Genomic DNA, 24,764 nt, shown 5'->3' on the forward strand with positions numbered 1-24,764 from the left:
TTAGTTCTGACAGAGTGCCAAAGCAAAATGAAATTTAGTTGCTTAAAAGTCATGGCGACAGTTAACGTGAAAATCAAAACGCTTTGTTTCTAAAACAGCTTTAAAAAGCAGAGTCCAGCAACTCTGGGCTTGACATTACCATGCAAGAGCAGCACACATCATTACTTTCCTGAGGCAGTTTGCCACTTCTAAAGTGAAGTGAGGTTTTTGGAATGCAGCTTGCTCCTTTGTTTTTAAGCAAGATGATAGGGATCCCTAAATCCATGCTGCTGTGGGGAGGGGAAAGGAGTGGATTGTCAGGAAGAGCTCCCAGGAGACTGCTGCAGAGCCTGACTAAGCAGGTGATCTCTGGAATCAGGGAGAAGGGTTGAAGCAGAGACATTCAACCCTTTGTAGCCAGGGAAAAGGTAAAGATACTGCAGCTCCCTGAAAGACACATGGGTATCCCCACACCAAGAGAATAGTTAAGTGTCTCTACAGAGATCTGTTCCACTGTCAGCAAACACCCACTTGCATCTCACAGGCTGCAGGCACTGAGGGATCCAGTTTCTGGCAGTGCTGACATCCTCCAACTGTTTGACAGACTTGAAGGCCTCCACACACACAACAATCTGAGTACCTACAGCTATTTCTCCTGCCTGTGAATATGGGAAAAGGAGATATGGAGCAGCAGCTGCAATAGTGATGGCATTACTACACTGGTTTCAAGTGTTTATGCAGCTTGTTAACCTTCCCTTTGGATTTAAGGCTGCAAACCACAGGAGGCATTACATGAACAACAGAAATAGAACTCCAGATGTTTCTTCTTGTCTAGAGTCAGAAACTCAGCTCTATTCTGTGGAACTCATCCAGAGAGATAAATCCTAGGATTCCAGCATTCCACCCTGTACTAACGTGACACTGCTCCACTCTATCCCCACCCCAGCTGGAGCATCCTCAGCAGACATCAGACTCCAGCTTTACCTAGTTCTGGAGTAAACCCTGAGCACCAGAGCTTGTTTGCTTCAGTGGAACAGCAAGTTCCTGTCTGAGTGTTTCAGCAGGGTTTGGGCACTTCCTTTGAACATTCTTAATGAACAATCTTCAAGACAACAAATTCTGCACTGCTCCGGTTTCCTCTGGAAGAAGCCAGTGGTCAAAATACTTTAGTGTTTGACCTTCATGATTTCAGGGCAGCTCAGAAATCCAAAATTAGAAAAGCAACAGGTCAGGCTTGATATAGAGGCTGGGATTCAGTGAATCCCAAATTTAGGCTACTTGCTCCTCAGCAAGTATGCCTGGAACACAGCAAAGCTGAAAGGGCACTGAGTTATTTGGGTAGGAGGTAAAGTCTACTGGATTTGCTGGCACTTTACTTAAGAAGCAGCTCTGCCAAGTGATTTACTGTCTTACTCAAAGGAAGTGCTAGGCATTCTTTGCCCTTTCCAAGGCTATAAAGACTCAGAAAGGTATGTCTCAAGAGATGCACTACAGAATAACACCCTAAGGCCTAAAGCAAAGCTTCATGAAAGCAAACTCTTAACTTCTATCAAAACAGCAATTGCTTTAACATTAGAATTTAGTTTTCAAGACATGGTAGTCTTGCAGCCATAACAGCCCAGGGCCTCACTACAAATGAGGGTATTTGGTATTCCTGAAACGTTTCCCAAAGAGGAGTATATTTAATAATTCTAAAACAAGCAACAAAGCATTATTATTTGCCTGCCAGACCTTGGCATCTCAAAGCACAGTATTTCTGTTTTGACAGTTTAACTGTTCAAGATAACTATTCTGTTAATCCAAAATCTAAGCAGTAGCTCAGCTAACTTTAAAAAATAAAGCCTAACACTAAAAAATAAAGCCTAAAGTCTGCTAAACACAGAATTGACAGGATACCTATAGATACTTACAGTAAAGAGGGAGATGAGGGCTCAAGAGAGCTCAGGAACAAGCAGATTAGGTCACAGCAAAGAGGCCCCATTTTACAAGGATCACATTACTCACCAAAAGGGCAATTAAGGCTGGAGTCACCCTTCACACAGTTTCAGATCATTTATTCCTTTTAATTTCTAGGTTAAGAAAGACTTCCTTATACTCAAGGTGAGAGCCATAATCATGGCAGTTAAGCACTACCCACTTCTGTAGTTTTACTGTCACATCCTGAACTTTTGCTGTTGTTGACTTGTGTTACATCCAAGAGCAAATCCTCACATGAACCCTCTAAGATATAAATGTACTTTCTGGATAGTCTGGTACAAGCTCCTCTCAGGCTGTATTTTACAAAGCCTGAGAAGTGGCATTTATCCTTCAGAGACATGTTTGTTTCACATTCCATCAAACTGGCAAATTCAGTATTGCTAAAATCATTTGAACAGGCTCTGGGTAGGCACAAAAGGGCTTTTTTCCCCAAAAGATTTCTTAGAAAAAACTGCCTCCTTGATGAGAATACATGTATAAGAGCTGGCAGAAGAGACAAAAGTGAATTTAGTATTAGCCTCCTCTCTTCCTACCATCTAAGTTCAGTTTAGTTCTTAAGAAACAGTACAAAACTGTTTTATCCCCACTGGGATACAGCAGTTCTGTTATTCTGGAGGAGGCTGATCAATCCCTAGAAGTTCCATGAGCCTGAAAATAAATTCCCCAGGTGCCATGAAGTACCTACCATAGGTGAACATCCGTGGTGAAGTGAGCTCAATGTTTGGCAGGGCTCCCAGGTGATTGAGCACAGCACATCTGTACCCATTTTTCTGGGCATAGTCAACAAAGGTGCGGATGTACTGCTTCTCACTGTGGTTAGCAATCCCCGGGCAGATCACCATCGTGACATCCTCTGTGCTCAGAGAGAGAGGGAAGTTAAGCAAATGTCACTTCATGCAAATTAAGAGAGTCAGAAGGTTTCCATTTCAGCTCCGTGGGAAACCACCCACCACAAGCAAGCTAGAATTCCTACTAGTCTGCCAAAAATCCCGGATGGGACAGGAGACCAGCAGCCCTAGTGCTTCAGATGTGAAAAAGTAATTCATGCTATGGGAGATGAACAGGTTTTAACTTCAGGGAAAGCTGTGCAAACAGTTCTCCAGGCACTGCCTAGAAACCTAGAGTACATTCTTCTGTCTGAAGGACATTTTTGATGTTACACATGTTCTGCCTTCTGACAGCCTGTTGTGACTGCAATGTGTGTGGAAGCTGTGGAGCCCAGCACTCCAAGGAGACTGATTATGTTATTTCCCCCTCATTTCCCCTCTAGAGCTGGGTGTAATGCAGATCTTCCAAATGCAGCTCTGCTAAGCACAGACATTCTGATCAGCTGACATTAACCATCATCTACTTTGTGGCTAATCTAATGATATTTGATCTGCTGACACCGTTCACTAGTTTAACAAGATATCATTTCATCAACCAAGAAAGTAATTGCTGTAATTCAAGTAAGCACAGTAAATTACATTCAGGATTATCATATGCACTTCAAATTAACTGTAACTCTCTTGTGCAAAGCTCCAACATTACCAGCTCTACTACTGAATTTTTATCTCATTAGAAAAGCACTGCTCACAGCAATAAAGATAACAGTAACTGTCCTAATGCTGCAGCATTGTACCATGAAGATCTCAACACCGACAGTTTTAAAAAAGAAATCTGCTTTTTCTGAGGGCCAAATGGGAGCCATAGGCATCTGTAGATGAGGGACAGAGCACAGAATCAAGGTTAGCAGCTAGATGCAGGCAGCAGCTGTTGGACTGACCTCCAGTGCAGTGCTCAGAGCGTGGCTCAAAGAGATCAAAGGTGGCTGTTGCTCCATCTGGCATGGTCAGGTACTTGCGATGTCCATTTGGATGTGGTGATCTCACTCTCCCCATTTTTCCATAAAGAGCTGTCTGGATATGTCCACTCTTTCCCCAGATGAGGGGTGGAATGTACCTGAAAGGCAGTAATTTAATTGCTTAGCCCTGCTGTGTTAACAAGCCCTTGAGAACATATCAGCACTCCCATAACAAATCTCACCAGCTCCCAAATAGAGCAACAAATATGGAATTGTTTCTGCTCTGACTCAGCTGGCAGCAGTGATCTTTGCAGCCTTACACAAGAGGAGAGACTGTGCTGAAAAATCAGCACTTATAGGAGCAGCAGGAGCCAAACCCCAGACATTCCCTATATTGAGATGTTAGAGGAATAAATGCTTCTCACTAAATACACAGAAGCCTTGTGCGTTGATGAGATTGAGAGTGCATGTTGCCAACCAACCAAAGTGACCTCCAGAAGTGTGCAGTGCTGTAAATCTGTTTTAATTGAAACACTGAAGCCTCCTGGGTTGAGCCACATGAACTTGTGTAAGCACTTGACTGTACAAGCCAGTGGCAGAAACAACAGGATTCACACCAAGTTCCAGAAAATGGAAAGCCCCAAGACTTGATAGCTGGGACCATTTTACACAGAACTGTTTTACTAAGTTAAGTAAAGAGCACAGTACAGGTTGATTTTGCCTTTCAGAATTAGGTAAAAGTTGGGACAGCGTTAAGAGAATCGGTCAGAACTGACCAAACTCCACTGAGTAACAAATCCCTTTCAGTAAGAGGGGTGAGTCTACCAATTACTTATGCTTATCAAGGGTATATTTAAAGCTATGTGACAAAGCAGATTGTCTCTCTTTTCCTGGCTTACAGGGCCTCAAAAAAGATATGTGAGAATCACAGCTATGAGCTGGAAAGCATTAAAGGCTTAGTTATCAGATTTTTTTAGCACAAGCAGAACTGCAAGTGGTTTAACAGGAAACATACTGTGCCCTAGCACCACCACCATGTGGGCAAGTCACCTGGTCACTCAGCAAAGGAGACTGAGCCAATGCCTTGAAAAAGAGAGTTACATCAGCTCTGAACAGGAAAGGATGAATGATTTACTGTTGAGGAGAACAGCAGTCCCAAGGGACACACTTCCAATCAAAGCACTGTGCACAGACCAGGGTATCCAGAAGAAGCTTGAGAGCTTCTGACTTCACCTTGGATCCTGAGGGATTAGCAACACCCTCCCTGTTGTGTTTAGGGCTTCCTGCAATTATTCCTTTTGACTTTGAAAGAGCTTATGAAGCAGAGATCGTGTTCTTCCCTGTTCACAAAAAACCTAGGCAGCTCAGCACACAAATTTACTACTTAAGCCCATAATCCACTAGAATGTGACAGAAACCCTACCTCTGTGCTCTGACACTCCCTCTTCATACAGCTGGACCTTTCCCCATGCCAGCTCTTATGTGTCATATCTGCAACTCTCTCCTCCCCAACACTCCTTAAAAATGCTTCCTATCAAATAAAGACTACTTAGAGTTGTTTAGCAAGACAAAAGCAGCAGTATGCCCTCTTTCTCCCCATTCTTTTCCCTCATCTATGAGGGGGACTTCTTACAGTCAAAGCAACATTCAAGGGCCAAGCTTCAGCATGAGTAATGTGCATGGCACTCTGATGAAGAGATTTGTAACTGCTACTGAGGCATTAGGTATATTTCTAGTTTGCACTAGAAATAAGTTTTAGAGCAGCTGAAGCTCTGAAATACATGCAAGTGTTCAGGCAGAGCTTTTTATCTCACCAGTCTTTTTGTTTAGGCCTATCAGCCTTTAAGGAACAGACTTGTGAGGCAAAATACATCCCTAAAGTACCCAGGCTCAGGAGACTGAACACCACAACACTTTAACAAGGAAAGGGAAGAAAGCTGCCCAGATAGTACAGATCTTGTATTATCAGTGGGAAAACTAAGACAGATTTGAATTTACCTTACCAGATTGATGCAAAGCCAAGCAGCTAGTAAAAACATTACTTCTGTTTACCAAGACAAGTTGCCAATCTAACCTACTACAAAACCCTGTGAAGCCTTTACAGTAAGAGTGATTCCTCTCTTTTACTGAATTCAGGTAAAATCTGTCCTCAGCTGAGGAGAAGGTATCCTTATAATCTATAGCAGAATCAGACATATGATCTGCCTGGCACACTATTTCTGTTGACCCTCTGTTTTGCCAATGGGCAAATCTATTTTTGAAATCTTCATGTGACTTTTAAGTCTTTTGTTGAGACAAAGTCTACAAGTACTGAGCCTAATGGTGCAAGACTGCACGAGGCTGAAGGATGGGTGATCTTTTCACACAGGGTTTGTGTGGACTCTCAGCTTGCTTTAACCTACTCAAAGAAGAGAGCATGGAAAGAACTCCACAGTCCTGAAAGTGCAGGAGTCCTCACACTGGTGAGGGAGAAAACTTGCCAGGAATTGTGCAAAAGCCTTTACCCTCTGAAAGGACAGATCAGATAGATTTTATTTAAGCCTATTATGTGAAAAGCAGTTCCAGAGACATTCCTATCCTCAACCCAGCTGAAAAAACCTAACCACCCAGTGCTGATAGCAAGAGCTAGAACAGATTGTTTTGTAGTGAAGTCAACATTCCTCCTGGCAAACAGCTGAAAAAAGATGCTTCTCCAAAACAACCATCCTGCAGGCAGAAGAGCATGTACTCAGGGCATTGTTCCTGTGGTTTACCTAAAGAAAACAAGCTCAGCAGGATGCAACACAGGGAAACACAACCATGCAAACTGAGCAACTAAGTAGTAGTCAGTCTAAGGGGCATTTGAGTACTGCCCTTCACATTTTATGCTAAAACTATAATTACTGCTAAATTTAAGCATGTCCTCCAAACAAGGGCCCTTCACTCAAAAGCAGGTAGCTTTCCTCCAGCATTGATAACAAGTAGAAATGAGGGAAGCATTCAAGGACACAGCAGATTTTCAACTCCTTCCTCTCTGTCTGCTATAAACTGAAATGGTTCTGAAAAGCAGTGTACTGCAGAGATTACTCCAGCACAGCACAGAGATGGTTCAGCACATATTCCTCAGTGTCCTGTTCCAGAGAAGCTGCTCCCAGATGTACAAAAACCCAGGAACAAACACCATGTCCATAAGCAGCATTTCCACTGTTATGCAATAGTGGCTTATGGTGACAGGAGCTGAGCAGTGAACACCAGCCAGGACCTCTTGCCAAGGCCTCCACAGGAGGACAAGGACAGCATAACACAACAACCCAGACAAGCACGTGCTGATAAAAAAATTCCAAGGGAAAAGTTGCGTTGTACCAAAAATGGAGATTTTTATGTCTGTGAACCAAAAATGGCTTCTGAGCTTTCTCCAAACACAAAAGCCTTTAACTGATTCATTTCCCTGTTTTGGTCAGTTGCAATAGATAGCAGGCACTCTGAATAAAGGCAAATATTTGAAGCAGTTATGTCTTCCAGTAACCAGCCCTGTAGCTTCCAGTAACAGGACTCTGCAACAGAAGGCAGAGAGAACAGGCCTGGGGATGGCATTTACTCATTATGGAAGGTCACTTACATGGCCCAACAAGTAGAGTTCACTACTCTAAGTGGCTAAGTGAATTCACAGGCAGTTACATAAATCTGCTCACCAATGCTAGTGCTTGAGCTCCAAACCTGCATTCCAGCTGTGCAGCACAGCCTCACATCTTGATAGGTGGCTGCCCACAGTGTTCAAGAGCAAGACAACTCCTAGGTTTTCCCAAAAAAATTTCTCCCGGCACTTTAATATTTAAAACAATTCCAGCATGTGATTGTAGATTAAGTTTAGTGGCTCTCAGGCAGTAGATTATAATTTTAAAGCACATACATAATCCAGTATGCAGGAATTTAGGAAAGCAGCAGCTGTATAAGCAGCTCACACAAAGCACATAAAAACTGTGCTATTTTTATTAGCAGGCATCAGCATTCAGGTCCTCAAAGATGTGAAGTGGAAGTTCAGCAACAGGCTTATTTCTGGTGCATTGCTTCATTTCATCTGAGGAGATTAACACTTTAAACATTAACTCTTACATGGCCTTTACGTGCACACTGGATACTGATGGTGAGAAAACAGTCTACAAATTGTCAATGTCAGGATATTTGAAGAACTTTTGCCTGCATTACAACAGGTAAGATTATTTTCCCCTTTACAGAGCAGTTTGGGGGTATTTAAAAATGCTTTACAAAATCAAACTTTGAGCCTTGTCCTTTATTTGATGCTAGGGAATGCAAATTAAATTCCAATCAAGGAAACTCATATAAAAGTCTACAGGGTTCAGCCCTCGACCCCAAATATGTAGAAAGCAGCTTTTTCTGCATCAGGTCAACTAGACTGCTCAACGTGATGAGGACGCAGCAAAAAAATTGCAACAAAAAATTTAAGCAAGTTATGGAGCTTCTACATTCCCTGAGTCTCAAAAAAGAAGCAAATGGAGTAGAAGTGTTTGTCTGCTGCCCACAGCACCTGTGTGAAGTCAGAACTATTTAAAAGTACTGACTGGCCCCTTGGCTAAACCACCTCCTTCACCATTTAAGAAGCTTTTATTTAGCAAAGTGCCCATCACACCCCTCCTCCCCCACTAAAATACAAGAAGTATTTTAGTCAAAACAAGGCATGAGGATTTACAGCACTTAGAATCTCCCTTGCTGATAAGAGCTGGAGAACACAAGGCTGCTGCCAATGCCACAGCACCCAGCAAAAACTCAGACCCCCGAGGCTGCTTCCTCTGCAAGGTCAAAGCTTCAACTTACCAACAGGGAGCTGCCATTCTCCTCTACCTCTCAGCATGTTCACTTGCCAAAGCTTCAGGGGTAACACTGTTCTTCTAGTTTATTATTCTCCTGGAAGTGTTCCTCCCAGAGTAAAACACCTAGGAGTTGACAGGGATCAAACAAACACTGCTTGCTATTAGGGGGAAGAAAAGAGCACTGAAAAGCTTGAAGACAGCTTTTCTGACTACTCATCTCCTTGCATCTAAGAGAAAAGCAGTGACAGTGTAAAAGAGTCTTCTGGTACCAGGCAGCCTGCTCACCCAGCATAGGTTGGTGTGCAAACAAAGGATAAGAAGGATGTAGACTGGATCTTTGACAGTGTTTACTAACAGGTTTGACAGTCATTTGCCTCAATCTTTGAGGAGCTTGCCTTTATTGATGATAAAAAGTGTGCAGACAGCAAGGATAATTATTTTGGATACGGATGGCACGTGCCACATCTCTACAGAAATAAAGATACCCACACTTTGTTAGAATAAACTGTAAACAGCCAAAAATGTCTAGCCTAGTACAGCAAGCACTGGCCAAATTTACCCTCATGAATCAAAGAGCCAGCACTGCATTTCTACAGGAATAAGAGCAGATGAAGGACTTTCTGTACCCTTTTGAAAGACAGGAAAAGGACACAGCTGCCACCAGCAGTTGGGCCCAAGTGCTCAAGGGCACCAATAGCTGTGCTGAATTGCAAGAGCTTCCTTATAAGAAGCAGCAATTTGAATGGAAGAGGGTCTGATTATGCTACTCTCCACTTGGTAAGCCACAGTACAGAGCTGGACAGGGTCAGAGCAATGGAAAAAGGGGTAAGAGGACATGAGCTCTAAGAAGACACATTCTCTTGCATCCCAGTGTTTGGCAGATATGTAGAAAGTTTCTGGCAGTTTACAGAACTGTAAAAAACAGTACTAACATCCACAAGTACAAGGTACCTGGCACACAGCCATCTCAGGCAGTTTTACAATTCAAAGTTCTTAAATTATTCATCCACCACCACTTGGCTTACTGAATGACACCACGGTTACAATGCACTGAATTAGACCAGAGGTGAGGATTGTGCCATAAAGGGAAATAAAGTCCAAAAGTGTTTACTCCAAGAATTTTTAAACACCTGCATAGATAGCAGAAATAAAGTTATTCTTTCTCCCTGCCAGCCTGTTTTTCATAGCAGTGCCCTCACTCCTTCCTCCCTTAGGCAGGAACTGAACAAACCAGGTCTGAAAGTCAGCTCACAGCTATGAACATTCCTCTGCACAGAAGAATTGGTCTTAAAACAGATTTGACAACAAACCCAGTACTAATATAACAGAAGGGATTGCTGGGCTACTTATTTTGCTTTCATGGTAGAATCTGAAAAGAGCTGCTTAATCAGCTTTCCTAACACTCTGAATAATTAGCAAGTAATCAAAGCCTTGCAAGATTTTTTGGTGGAGTACTGCACAAGCTGTTTTCACATAGCTTTTTCCTAATTATCCTACAAACAGTTTCATGCATAATTGCAGGAATTTAAATACATTTGTTCCCCTGTAGTCTCCAGGTGACTTTTATGCCTAAAGACAGGATTTCTTTGATTTTTTAAAAATTTCTATATTGGAAAAAAAGTTTGTGATAACATCACTGGAATAGTAAAAATAAATAATCACATATACATCTTAGAGCTGTCTTTGCTGTAAACCCTTTCAATACCCAACAGCAATTATATTCCCAACAGTCCTGTCTTCCTTATCCAACAGAGATATAGAGGTAAGAGGACTGAACAGCTACCTAATGACACATTTTGTTCTGGTTTGTTTCAGCTGAGTTTGCTTCCTTTTGTCATGGTTGTCTTTCAGACAATATTTTGCCCAAGAACCAGGTATTGGAGATGACTGCTACAGTTTTCGGAGAAGCTGGCAAGCCTGAGCTCAGCTGATCCAGAGAAAGCAAACAAATCATACCTGCACACGACCAACAAAACACCAGGGTCCTGCAAGCAGCTCATCACTCTTGCAATTAATGCACAACAGATGCCTAAATACTGCTGGACATGTTTTGCATTTTCACTCTTTTGGGAGTGCTTTGTTCTCCAACTGAAAGTCAATAATACAGCAGTGCTAGGAGCCTGTGCTGTGAGAACAGAGCTGAAATAGCAGGGAAATGGACTCTAAATTAGCTTACAATCCATTTCCAAAGACTAGCATGATACTAATACGCCTTCAAGGCTGGTAATCAGCTTCATGCTTGCTCCTTCAGTGACTAGGGACATGTCACACTGGAATGCAACACTGGGATGGCAACTACCTGAAGTACCAAGTTACTCAAACCTCCTCAAGGTATTTTTTAGGAAAGAAATTGCTTTGCAGTTAAAGCAGTACACACAATCAAGAATCCAAACACATTTATGTTATCACTAACCTGGAGTACATCACAGAAACCTCTCTGGGTTCCAATTTCAACAGATAATGCTTTGTTTCCTCTAAAAGTTTACAGAGCCCATGGCCTAACATCTTAAACCTTATGTAATCAAGGCACTGAACACAGCACTGCTAAAAGCCTCTCATCTCCCCTAAAATGACTATCCTTAAGTCAGCTTGACTTTTGAGATCCAAAAGGAAAGTTCATGCAGCTGCACTCAGCACTTACTATATAATTGATGTACTTAGAGCTTCTAAATAGGACTTGCAAGTTTTCAAAGTGATTGCAGAAGAGAAATACTGTAATCAAAGTCCTTGTCCCTCCAAAGCCTCATGAAATTGTACTAAATGCTTGCTATTATTGGAGAATGTTCTTGGTGAAGCTAAGGGCAGCTGCACTGATTCTGGAGGTCTTGGAATGGAAGATCAGGGATCAGCCTGCTCAAATACACAGCTGACACAAGGTCAATTTGAAAGTGCATTCAACAGGCTTAGAGCTGGCCTTTGTGTCATTACTTTATTAAACTAGTTAGGGTGTGCTCTACCAGTAATAAATTTCATTAGTTTTCAATCAACTTGAAGTACTTCTGATAAGAGCAGGCACTTTAAAACTAATAGCCAACCCTGTATTCATTATAAGGGCACTGACACACCATGAAAATGTTTCCTCCTGTGAGCCCCAACAGACTCCTTCCCTAATAAAAAGCAGTACAAGATCATGAACAAGTGCTAAGTGCATCCATCCCTCCCCCATTTGCACAGTGAGCTGTTGGTGCTGCTATAGTACAACATCAGCATACAGATGACATTCTGTATCTTCTTCTATAAAGATGGACAGTGATGACTTTTTCTATGCATCTGTTGAAGATTTCACACAACAAGGCTTGGTCAAATTCAGGTACCTGAGACAAAGAAATGCTAAAAAGATTTATTTTAGTAAGAGTATACCCTGACATTCATTTGAACCCAAGTCCATGAAACACATGAGGAGGAATGGATAAGTGCAGGTCTTCTTCCTATAATACAGGTCAGCATGGAAAAAATATACCACTTACTCTTTGGTCAGAAGTGGGCAGGATTTGAGTAGAAAGCGAGCCAAAGCAGAGTCCTGGTAAATGAGTTCAGGAGGGGCAGTGGGGCTTTTTAAATTCAAGCAGCGAACAATAACATACAGAACAGCAGCAACTGCAGCTAGCTTCACCCCATCAAACACTGCTGGCAGCTCAGAGGTTTCCAATATTGTACTCATTTTCAGCCTGCAGATAAAAAACAACATTAAAGCTTCTAGAAATACAGTGATGGATATGAATATCAACTGTCATGTTAAATATACAAGTAAATTTGTCAGTCAACACTGCCAGGAAATCCTACCATACCAACTTTTAAGTTGGAAGAAAATTTAGGTAGTATTGTTCTAAACACCCAGACCAACAGAAGAAAAACTGGATGATCAGCTGTGAAGGAGATTTATTCCTAATCAGTGCTGCCCTAGAACTGCACCAGTGTCTCAGGTGTCAGCAGCCAGTCAACACCTGCAGGATCTTGGCCAAGACTACCCAGGTCAAACAGAAGCTGGGTGAAAAGACAGGCTATAAAGGCACCTTGGCAGCTTTGGACAAGTGTTCCTTCACGGGTGTCCAAGCCAGACTTGAAAAGGAGCACCTGAAAGAACTACTGTGTCAGCTCCTCAGCCTGAGTCTTGCAGTTCCATGAGAACACTGGTACTAAATCCTGCCTGCACTTAAGATGGCCACTTTATGTACTGGCATTATCAGCATTTCTTTTTATTCACTGCAGTTCTGCAGCTGAAGGACTAGATGAATATCTAGTCTTTCAAGGGCTTCTGAGTAAAGGAACAGAAGCAAAGAAGTATAAAAAAATATATCCTTCCAGCTTGAAATCAAATTCTCAAAGTGATCCAGCTTATTTTGAACATACAGTTTAAACAGCTGGCTGCATTTACTGTTGAAAGGACAGGTTTTTCCCTGGGTCTTTCCTAAGTAACATGGGTAACCCAGGTAAGATAAGTGACAAGCCAAGTCTTACCAATTTCAATTTTCTTCAAGCTAGAAAAAATTGCCAGTCCTCAGCAGACTTGTCACCAATCCACGTGCTGCCTGAGCTACCCTGTGGGGGGAAAGCAAATTGATTATTACTCATCAAGCTGCATTTCTCAGCTGGAAAGCAATGAACACAAATTTATACAAAGGTCCCATCACAGACATGGCAAGCTATTTGTGTAGTCAGTCATAACCAACTCTGATCCATCTGCACCTGAAATCCATTGCCAGTGGACAGATTCCAGACTAGATCACTTGCCTACAGTGTATTAACTCATCTGCAATGTGCAAATGCAACTTCATGAGCAGAGAGACTCCATCTCTGCAAGACAGTGAGACATTGTACTCACAAAACCTACCAAATCTCTTCCTATTTAAAGCACTAGGATTAACAGGATACTCTTCTCAACTTTGCAATATCTACAATGTTACTGAAGTGTGAAGCCAGTCTGAAAGAAGTTTCTGCTACTTTTATTCAGGCTTAGCAAGGCAGCTCACTCCTACAGATGGAACCTTGTAAACAGTCTCCGCTTGTTCCCACACTTGCTTTTTGAGATGTTACAATATATCACACTTCAACGCAGAGGGAGCCACAGGAGGCTCAGACACAGCCACCTAATTAACACCAGTGCACATGCAAGAAGGCTTGTTACAAGAATTTGATGATGCCAATAAAAGAGAAAGCTTTCAGCCTGTGCCCATACAAGTGTAAGCAATACTTGCCATTAGAACTGCCTTCCCACAGGCACAACAAATCGATGGGGACTCGGGGCTTCCAGGAAAAGCTCCAGAACTGTCTGCTCTCTACCACAGCTGCTGCTTCCAAATGGAAAAACACTACCAGGACAGACCATACCAAAGCCTAACTCTCCTTTATAGCAGGAGTAAAGAGCCTCAGAAGTACTTTCTGTACTCAGTGTAGCTACATCAAAACCCCTTGGAAGAAAACACGTGTGACATCAGCTATTGACTAACAGCATGCTGGAAAGCTTCAAGTTTCTGCCACCACAACCATCTGCACAGCAAAACAGAATGAGGGAAGCAGAGACATTTAATCTTGGACAACTCTTCAGCTTTTCCAGGTCTGAGCAGCACAGTAGAAGTGAGAAGATGGGCCACAAAAAGCCTTCTATTCTTCTGCTCAGAAGATTGCACGGGCATCATGAGAGGAGTTCCAGCACGATGTTATCTCGTATCTCTGCTTGGTAAGATTTCACCAACACTACCATCAGTTCTGTAGGAGACAGCAGGCAAACTACAGCAATGGCTTCACCAGGGAAGGTACAACTGGCTGAAGAGCAGACCAGGTTCCTGAACTCAAGGACAATCATGTGCCCAAGCAAATGTCTCTCATACCAAACTCCCAGAAGTTCTGTTGACATCTTCCTATCATTGTTTTATTCAGAAAATTAAGAGGCACTAATGTCTGAGACCATCCTGACACCTGGATTTTAAGCGAGCTTGCTGTTTACAACTTTCACCTTAGTGAATTTTTAAAAATAAAACTGAGCACAATTAGTCATTAGGATTTTGTACTAGTGATTCAGTCTAATTAACCCAACTAAACCATATCTTCCTGAGAATGTTCTCTCCCATATAATCTCCAGAAGACAAACACACCACATCTTTTCTGATACCTTTATATCTCATGTTAGCCTGTCACTCCCTTAAAACAGCATACAAGCTTGCCATTATGCTTTCAGAAAAATCAGCTGTTGGTAGGCAGGATTATGTTTGACACTTATGAACTAGTATTTTCCATTTTAGACAGTCTAAAACACACATTCACAGAACTTGCGCCACAAACATGTGCTAGGGGTTTATGTATTTGTCAAAATCTTTACCCAAAAGCTCAGATCAGCCTGTAGATGTAACACAAAGCTGGCACTGCTTCAATTGCACAGCTTTCTGCAGTGATTATTTAAGCAGTGGATGCAGTCCATGAAGACTCCATGCTCTGTGGATTCAGCTGTGTCACTTGAGGCACTTGCTCTAAAGCCTGGTATTTCTGAAGACCTAAACACACCTGTCTCAGCCAGGGCAGAGTCAAACTCTAAAATTTTAAGGGTTTAGCTTACTAAAATGGATTTGAGCTTTGCCTCTAATCACCTAGGACAAACATCTCCCTCTTTAACCAGCTGGGATGAGGTCACCTTGCTTCTGTTTTGTTAAACCCTTTTTGCAATGACCCAATAAATTTGTCTCTTTAAACAAAAAAGATAGATAACCACAGGGTTGAGCCAGACAAATGTTAATCTAGAATCTCCTCTAACTAGGTCAGCATTAATCTAAATGGACAGACATTTGGCTTTTTCCATATACAAAACATTGGATTCACTGCTGGCAGGCTAGGCAAAATTACCAAAAAGCACACCACTGGAAGCAATCTAGCCTGTCCATCCATCAAAGCATTTGAAATTAAGGAACCCAAGGAAGTTGAAGCTCTTGGCCCCAAGCATGTTATTGCAGAATTCTTTTTTTCTTTCTTTTTTAATCACTTACAGGCATGACAGCCCCAAAGACCTGCAGGCCTCTCAAGCAATGTTGTTAAATCCCAATTTTAACTGAGGGATAACTTTAAAATCAATCACTGGACAGCAAGTGCTGGATTTGTGGTCTTTTCATTTGCCCTTTCATCACAAGAAGCTGAAAATCATGTTACAGGAAACATTTCAGCATTACTGTTAGCAGAGTGCACTTCATCTGTCTAAGTATAATGAGAAAAAAAATCCCAAGTCTCACCCTTTCCAGACAGAAACAGACACAAGTACAACAAAAGCCAGCAGAGCTACAGCAAATTCTTTATGTGGCCTTTCAAAAACACCGGGTTTTTGGGAAATCCATCATCAAAATATTTACTTGTTCAGTAAGTGAATTCATAACTATCAACAAATCCAAAACCCGTACACATTTCAGTTTCTGGTTTCCTGTGGAGAGGAAACTTCCAGAGACAGAAGTCACTGTGACTCAACAGGGCACGCACAGGATTTGGTAGCTACCAAGCTTTACAGCTCCTCCACCCACGAAAGCAGAGTCTGACTCTTCATACTGGAAAGGCAACACTAAAAAAGCAAAGATATTAAAGGGAGCCATTCCCACAGGATCCTCCCTCCTTTTAACAAGCCATTGAAAGCCTGGCAGACTCATTTATTTCACTGAGGCATTAGAAATGCTTGGGGCTAATGCAAGGATGCAGTTTTATGGAACACAAAGAGCAAAGGGGCTGCACTAACGAGATATGCTATTCTCCATTACATGGCCTGAAGAATCTTGAAGGAATGCCATTTCCAGGAAGGGCAGCTTGGTACAAAAGCCTCATGGATGCCTCCCCACCCCTCAGCATTCTGGCTGACTGATGCTCTCAGAGCTCAGCTGGACACCACAACACTGCAAACATGCCTGGCCAGCAGTGAGTCTTTAACAATTCCCTTTCCTATTCAGTTACAGCTTACCAAGCAGAGCAATACTCTTACCCACCAGGACTCAGAAGAGCCAGATAGGCCATTTCTGACAGTTTTAAGCAGGCAGACTTTGTTAACTAACATATCAGATGTTTCCCGGACTGGTTTCATATATTTTAGCATCTGTTTGGGAATAAAACTTTGAAAACAAGTATATCAGACAAGAGGAAAGCAAACCCACCCTACTTTAAAGAGTTGTGCCTAGGCAGACTGGGATCAGAAATAAGGTGGGGTTTTTTCCCACCTTTTTAAGGAGGAAGGATGAAGTTAGTTCTTTATGGAATGTTTCCAGGAAATTAACATCTTTAACATCAGCCAAAGCTAATGACTTTTCTGAAAGATACACTGCAAAACCAGAAGGTACAGGCTTGTCACTACCAGGTAGGATATTGAGATCCTCATTATGGGCAAAGGAACTTCATTAAGTAAAGGGTAAAACGTAGAGCCCTGCATAGTTTTTAAAACAAAGACAAATTTCATGCCAGCATATTACTCAAATGTCACTCCAGGAAGTGCACAGAAGTGTCACACTGCTGAGCTTTCAGCAGTTTAAATGCAGAGGATGATGTTTAGAGACCATCCAGATGAAGATGAAAACACTCGAGGAAGGCTCTGAAGCATGTGTCCTGATGGGAAAGGCTGCCAGACTAAGCACTGGAGGACAAGCTACACAAGTACAGAATCTGTGTAAGAGGACTCATGAGGAAAGGCTCAAGCTTTATTGCACAGTTCCATATCCTTTTACCCAGCAGCTCTATAAAAAGTGCCTTTGTTTTCATGGCAAAATGTTAAGTCTAAACTGCTTTGTTCCCTGAAAATTACACAGGCACAAGTATTTTAGGGCCACACCAATACTATGCCTCATCAGCTTATGCACAAAAACCAAGTCATAACACCACTTATCTAGATCTTGGCATCTATCCAGCCCAAGCTCACCCAGTGCAGAACCTCCCATTACCTTCAGTGTGGCTCAGAGAACACGTCAGAAGCAAATGCTGAGATCTTGATGCATCACTCAGTACTTCTGGCCATTTAAAAGAGCCAGCTAAGTCTCAGAGCACAGAGGGTATGATTAAGAATTAGCTGAGCACTTAAGTGCCTTAAGTTTAGGGTTAGATGTGGCCATGAGAGGTAAAGTGCAGTCCCCAGGAGTTTGGCAAAGCCCACCACAGGTTTGTTGTCCAACATGTGACAGATTTTTTTCTCCAAAATAAAGAGGGCACACTGACATGCCCCATCATAAGGATGTTTAAAGAACACTATCTGGACAGCCTTTTGAAGTCCTCAGTGCAAATCCCTCCCTGGGCCAGGGCCATACCCAGGTCAGGATTTGGCTGGTTGGCAAATACAGAAACCAACAAGTATTGTTTACACCCTGCTCTGAAAAAAATTCTTGGCTGGTGCCTTCATTGGAACTTGACCTTTTCATCAGTTACAAACTTGGCTCACACTAAATTCAGAGGTACTGTGAGGTTACAGGGATAAAGTTCATAGCACAAGGAACCATCAGCACAGTCAGAAAGACAGGTGCCTTGAACTAGAGCTTTTTACCTGGCCCTTGAGGAGTTCTACACCTTCAGAGCAAAAATCAAGCATCTCAGAGGGCTGGGTGTACAGCCCAAGGCAGGTTGCTAAAAAAACGCACCCAAGAATAAATCTACTGCCAAGAGGGCCAAAGGCTCTTTAGCACTCTCACTTCTCCAAGAATGTTAATTTGCAGTCAAATGAGCCTTGATATTCACTTCCTCCTAACTACAGGAACTGCCTTTGTTTCCCCACAATATCATCTTAACTAATCAGAAATAGTTCTATTTCAGGACAGGCAGCTTTTATACATTAGCTAAGGTTGCTATGTAGAGTCCTTGTTACATCACCTTATCCTGGTTCCTGTTTGTGTCAAATGGATTGAAAACCTCTGCATTAGCTTTTATTGCACACACCTCATGAACATGATTAAACCAAGACAGGAGCAGACACTGACTTCACAGAAATCAATTAATTGCAGTAGTCAAATAATTACATTTGCTCAAATAACATGAACCTTTCCTTTAAGATAAGGTGCAGAGACTTGGGACTGTCTCTCCAACCACTACCTTATGTAACTACAGGTCCTTGAAGAGGTCAAGATAACTTCTAGGTACAGAGAGAAATGTTGGTAAACACCTTTGCAGAGTTTACAGCATTAGCAGGTGTCCCTTGCCTACCACATAACTATGCCAGGGAGCAGCATTAAGCTCCAGGGAAGAAATGGAGTAAACAGACTGTAGAGAACCCAACAAACCATGCTCAGTAGCTGAGGGAATGCTGCTGGAATCAAGCCACAGAGAGCTAAGTGAGCTAATAAAAACTGCATTATAGACCAACTCCTCTCAAGGAAGTCTGCTCTATTCCTTCATTATATTTTGAAGCATCACATTGTTAAAGCCTCATTTATCCTCTGACTGCAACCCCTCCATTCCCACACTGCCACAGGGCTCAGATGAATATACTGGAGGAACAGCTCAAAATCCAAACACATCACAGCTGTTTGCTCAGCTAGAGGGCTGAGTAAGTGGGGAACATGCTCCACACACAGCAGGGAGAGCCCACCTATAACAAATCACAACACAGGTAAGAGAACTTTACTTGAGAACAGTCCAGTTCAAGCAACCTGAAAACAAAAAATTGAACAGGATGAAAAGCTGAGGTGCTGTTTCACTGAGGTCTTTAAACAGCTTGCTTACTTTGTTCCCCTGAAGAGGAGCTCCTCTCCACAGGGGAGCAGAAGATTTGCAGAGTCATTCTCTCACAGCCTGCCCATGACAGATAGAAGGCTTGCACTAGAGGAGTAACGTAATTCACACAAGAAACATTGAAATTGAAGCAAAAACGTTTCAGGACAGAAGAACTATACATAAAGAGACAGGGGCTGACCAACACACAGCTACCACCACTGCTGAATACTCAGGTTCTCCCAGACTGCAACTAAAATAGAGGTTTTAGAGCAAACAGCAGTCACCAGCAATTCAACGTGCAAAGAGCTACATGGCCCTCTCTCCTGCTGAACCAGAGTGACAGGCTAGGGGTATTACAGGCTCATGTTTTAGGACATTTTGTCCTTACCTCTTACAAGGAGGTTCACTGTAAATGACTGTGCATGTGCTTATTTCACTTAGTACAACCCTTCATATTCACATATGCTCAACCAACACTTCACAGAACTAGGTGTTCCAGATAAGAGAGCCAGGCTTGAATCCCCTCTGCACAAGCTTTTTGGAACCTGCAGCTCTATACAAAAGCATCTTTGAGGATGCTTTGAGGTAAGTTTAGAAGCAGGACAAGCTACTCTCAGCAGCAGTCAGGCTCTTCCTATGAGGAGTCTGTACTATACTTTTTGAGTACTTGATGCCCTGAATAGGGCTGTAGCTCAGTTACCTGCAAATAAGACATGAGACATTTCAGAAAAGTTTGGTGTTTCCAGGAGCTCAACCCATATGAGCAGAGGAAGTTGTCAATGTAATTTGTTTTAGTCAGACTGAACCCATGATAAGAAGAAATGAAAACATTACTCAGCTGCAGACAGAGTAATAGGCAACTGTACTGGTTGGTCAGTCTAGAGATACAGATAAAAATCTGTTCTCTGCCAAGCCTGGCACTGCCTTCCACTGCCATTACCTCTAAGAACTCAATGACGTTTCAAGCACCTGGTTTGTACTGAACTGCTGTGCAAAGCATTTTCAATTACTGCTGCCTGATACTGGCAGAGTAAGGCTGGCAGTCAGAGACAATCTTTATTATTAAGTCAGCTGAGGGAGCTGGAGGAAAGAGAAGCCCTTGGATGTAGAAGCCTTGCTAGAGCCAGAAAAGGCCAAGACAGCTGCCCCACAGGACACCATCAGTGCCACCCCTGTATGCTGGGCAAGGGGGACTTTGCTTCTCCACAAGAAGGGCAGTGTGCCCTTGCACACTGAAATTAAATCAACTGAAATTCAATCAATCAGCTGAGTTTGATCAGATGTTTAACTGCGTGTGAGCTTAAACTTTGCAAGATATATAGGCAGAAGAAGGGTAAATACTTGCACAGAAGATCAATTAATCTACAGCACATTAAGAACAGCAATTCAGAGCTGTAACACATCATGAAACACTCTTCCAGAGAAATTCAGAACTGCAGATGAAGACTCCAAAGTACTAACAAACCACGATTGCTTAGGCTTTTGCTGAAAAGTCCAAGTGACCAGTTTTAGGCTGGTCTTTGCACCTTTCAGTAGGAACTACAAGCAGCCAAGAACCCAGCACTTGCACTCCTACCAGAAAAATCCTGTTCTTGGTTAGCTTAATCCAAGTTCTGGTACTGCCAGAGCTGGCAGTGTGAAAGTCTGGATGAAGAGGCAAGGGATATGGAAGAAGAAAGGTAACAAGACACTGTAAATCCAGTAGCACCCAGGCATTTCACTGCTCTAAAGCAACCATTTCCTATCCTACACCAAATCCCTTCTGGAATATAGCTGGAACTTAGAAAACATTTTCATGTGCCTGTGTCAAGGTCAAACAGTGTTATTTTGCCATCTTTCCTTCCCAATACTATTCTTTCAATGTGTTAATCTCTGAGTTTTCACATGGCAGGTTTAATAAAGCAGCTTTATGAAACACTATGAGCTTAAGCTGCTATTCACTCTCTGAATAGAGAAATACATCTTTTAAAGGAAGAGAAGAACAAGTCAATTTTTAAGTTTCTTTAGAAACAATTCTGCAAGATAGAAGGTTTTATCCACAACCTCCACATCTCTTCCACACCTAAAAAAAATTGTCTGGCACAATCTTAGGTCAGCCTCATCTTTTGTGCAGCTAATTCACTCAGTAACACAGAGGACCTCCCATGCAAAAGCACTATTTTTAAGACTAAGACAGGAGAGTGGAAGAACTCAAGCATTAGCTTTTATTTCTTATTTCATATCCTTCTTGACTTTGAGACCAAAATAAGCAATGTCTGGAATAAGAAGAATGGCTGGATGTCCTCTGATCTAAGAAGAGGCAAGAGAAGCTATTGAAACTTCTCTTGTGATATGAGAACTAAGCAAGCACCTTAGAGAGACGGTGACTCATGAAAGATAAGAGAGCAACCCAAGACAAAACTCCCTGCACAGGAAATACACATTATCAAAGAAAGCCTAAAAGCAAGATATCACAAATACAAACAACCGAATGCTCTATGGATACCACATCAGCAGGGACTAGAACATGTCATCCTAAGCAATATCACGAACATGGCTGAGCATGATAATAATTGATAAATGAGGCATGGAAGATGAACGCACTGTACCAGTTAGCTGACTAACAAGCCAGGAACATTTGTTACAGAAAGACACACCAGTGCTGTGAAAGCCAAAAAGCAATCTAAGAGGCTGACAGGAACCTTTATACTTGCCAGACCAGTGACAATTGTTCATCAACAATAAGAGGAAGCTGCTAGGAATTCTCTGAGGGAACCTACATGAGACTGAAAGTACAGAATGCAATCCCTCCAGCCACAACTGCGTTATAAAGCTGCTCCTGACATAACTCTGCAATCAAGTTAGCATCAGGTGAGACACCTCAGCAGCTGTAACTCATCAATTGTGATAGACACATCGACACTTCCTGTGCTGCAGGAGATGCACAAGTTATACCTGAATGTGAGGGATAGGGCAGAGTCCCATCATACAGAGTAACAAACAGCAGGCAACAAAACGAATTCTGAAGCTGATGCAAGATGCTGGTAGCAGGGTCAGGACCTTGGAGCGGGAGCCCCAGGGAAGAGCATTGTTTATCGGGAGCAGAATGGCCAGACAGGGGCACAATCCCCAGGCTCTCATTCACGCAGGACCATTCTCCGCTCCGCGCCCAGCTCCGATCGCATCCCTCCCCTCCCTACGAGCCCCGGGATGCGCTGCTCCCAGCGCAGCCCCTGCCCCGCACAGCCCCGCACCCCAGGCAGCCACGGAGAAAGCTGTCACCGCACCGCCACCCCCAGAGCTCCCAGCGTCGGGGAGAACCGCGAGGGGCCCGGGCCCTGACCGCCACTGAGGAGCATCCCCATCGCCCCCCGGGCAACAAACACACGAGGCCAGGCGTGCACACAGTGGGCAGGGACCGACCCGGCCGCGGGGCAGCCCCCTAGGCGTGCCAAGAGGAACGGAAAGGAGGTTCACCCGTTCCCAGGACCCTGCGGGAAGGCGCTGCCGGGCGCCCCCTCCTCACCTGCAGCCCCGGCCGGGCACGAGGGCCCCGCGCGCTCCTGCCACCGCTCCCGCCCGTCTGCCCCGGGCCCGCCGCCCGCTGCCCTTTACCGGCCGCCCTCGCCCTCCCATTGGCCACCGCCGCGCCGCTTCCGCCTAGGCCCTCGCGTGGATTAGTCAGAATGCGAGCTGGGGGCGGGCGCTCCATCACTGACGCGCGGGTACCATTGGCTGGAGGAGAGCGGGGGGCGGGACACTGTGGGCCCAATGGCTCGGGCATCTGTCAGTCAGGCGGAGGACGGTGATTGGCGGCGTCGGCAGCCTGGGGGCGGGTTTATGGGCAGCGGAGGTGCCAGAGGTGCCGCGGCCATGACAGAGCGGGGCCTGAGGGCACAGGGGATTGTGAGGGGTGGGGCAGCCTCAGCCTTCTCTTCAGCTATATTTTCAGTATACTGCTGCTTCCTGCTGCCACAGTTACCGCCCGTGGTGTGGGGGACGCGGCCTGGGGAGCGGCTCTAGCTGCAGGACACGGTTGCTCCTCAGTGCCATGGAGCTCAGTGGCCGTGAGGACCAAAGATCCCTCCAGGCTGCCGATAAGCTGTGTGGTGTACCCGGCGCTGGTTTACATAATACTGCGCCTTTTACAAACAGTACCTTTAGCCTTAGGAATGGTGGCTGGGCCCTCAGCACGCTGGGTTTGTTTATCGTGGGCCCAGCTCTGGGTGGCGAGCGCTGGGAGCAGCCTTGGGCTGTGCTGGCAATGGTGAAGGGTCCCTCAGAGCAGCCTTGGGCTGTGCTGGCAATGGTGAAGGGTCCCTCAGAGCAGCCTTGGGCTGTGCTGGCAATGGTGAAGGCTCTGCCCTGGCCCCTCAGAGTGCTCAGCACTGTCCCACCAAGTGGGGTGTGTGACTGGGACAGCAAAATCCACTCTGAGGCAGATGGACCCTGCCCCATCTGAAAGGCACTGCGAGGAAAATAAATTATAAGATAAAAAACTGTCCCTGATGTGATGTTTATAAACCTGCTTTTTTTTGTATTCTTCCAAAAGAGCCCTGCGTTACGTTGTTGGTAACATCAACTGTTCTGAGCTGTGTTAATGGTTGCTTTATATAACTGGATGGAAAAATCCTTCCTCTCATTTCAGATATTTTAAATGTTTCCTCTGTTTACTGGGTGTTGGAGCTTCCTACATGGAGAAAGCTCTCAAGGAGCAAGTCACATTTTCCAGGGCGCTGTGTACGTGGAGGGATGAGTAACTGCTGTAGCCTGAGTCACAGGGAAGGAGGGAACTCTGGGTAAGGGCAGGGAGGGAAATTCTGGAATGAAGGTGGCAGAACAAACAGTATCCTCCTCTCTCAGCACTTGCTACAGGTGTGATCCCACACCACTCAGTCAAACAGAGTTGTATTCCTTATCTTTTAATTAACCTTGTGAAAATACCCAGGGTTTATGGTTGCTAAATTTGTCAGTGGCTCAGCTGGGCTGAGGTTTGGTGTGTCTCAAGGCAGCTATGCTTGTGATCAAGTTAACAGATAGGCTCAGCAGATAAACATCCGGTATCAGACTCAACTTTAGGTATTTGAGGAATGTGTTTGAGTTTGATTGCAGAAAATTGCAGTCCAATTGATTCCAGGTGTATCTTAGCTCTTTCACCTGATCCAGGCAGGAAAAAACAGATCCGGGCAGGAAAATAAGCCTCAAACCCGAGCTGAACCTTGCCTCCAGGCAAGGCTTTTATTTTAAGTCCTTGAGACTGTTGGAGTGAGAGAAGCTCAGCTGTTAAGAAGAGAGCACTGCCAGAAAACAAAGCAAACCAAACTTGCTTCTCACTTCTTGCTGAGGAGAGGTGAACACTGAAGGGGTGGCAGCATAAATTCACAGGTGGCTGTGGCAGTGGGAGCCAGAATCCTGAGCTGTGTTCCCAAGGAGGGAAATAATGGAAAAGGTGCTGTGTCTGCAGAAAGGGAGGGAAGAACCAGTGCAGGTCGTTGGTGTTTTACTCTGGGCAGTGTTGAGGGGTTCCAGCTGCACCTAGTAGTGTGGGAGCAGGGATGTCTGGGAGGAAGCAAGCACATTTTGGGAATTCA

General features: G+C 43.9%; 1 protein-coding gene across 1 annotated transcript in view; it reads right to left on the reverse strand.

Moving 5' to 3' along the window:
* The window catches only part of ABHD2 (abhydrolase domain containing 2, acylglycerol lipase), a 36,784-nt gene extending 14,005 nt beyond the window's left edge, over positions 1-22,779 (reverse strand). Inside the window, exons 1-5 of the mRNA XM_036389445.2 lie at positions 22,700-22,779; positions 13,006-13,086; positions 12,015-12,215; positions 3,722-3,897; positions 2,642-2,809 (exon numbers count right to left, since the gene is read on the reverse strand). Coding sequence (XP_036245338.1) covers positions 2,642-2,809; positions 3,722-3,897; positions 12,015-12,208 — 538 coding nt within the window. The 5' untranslated portion in view covers positions 12,209-12,215; positions 13,006-13,086; positions 22,700-22,779. The remainder of the gene's footprint in view (positions 1-2,641; positions 2,810-3,721; positions 3,898-12,014; positions 12,216-13,005; positions 13,087-22,699) is intronic.
* Between the last annotated feature and the right edge of the window lie 1,985 nt (positions 22,780-24,764).

Source organism: Molothrus ater, chromosome 13 (genome assembly GCF_012460135.2).
Source record: "Molothrus ater isolate BHLD 08-10-18 breed brown headed cowbird chromosome 13, BPBGC_Mater_1.1, whole genome shotgun sequence".
NCBI lineage: Eukaryota > Metazoa > Chordata > Aves > Passeriformes > Icteridae > Molothrus > Molothrus ater.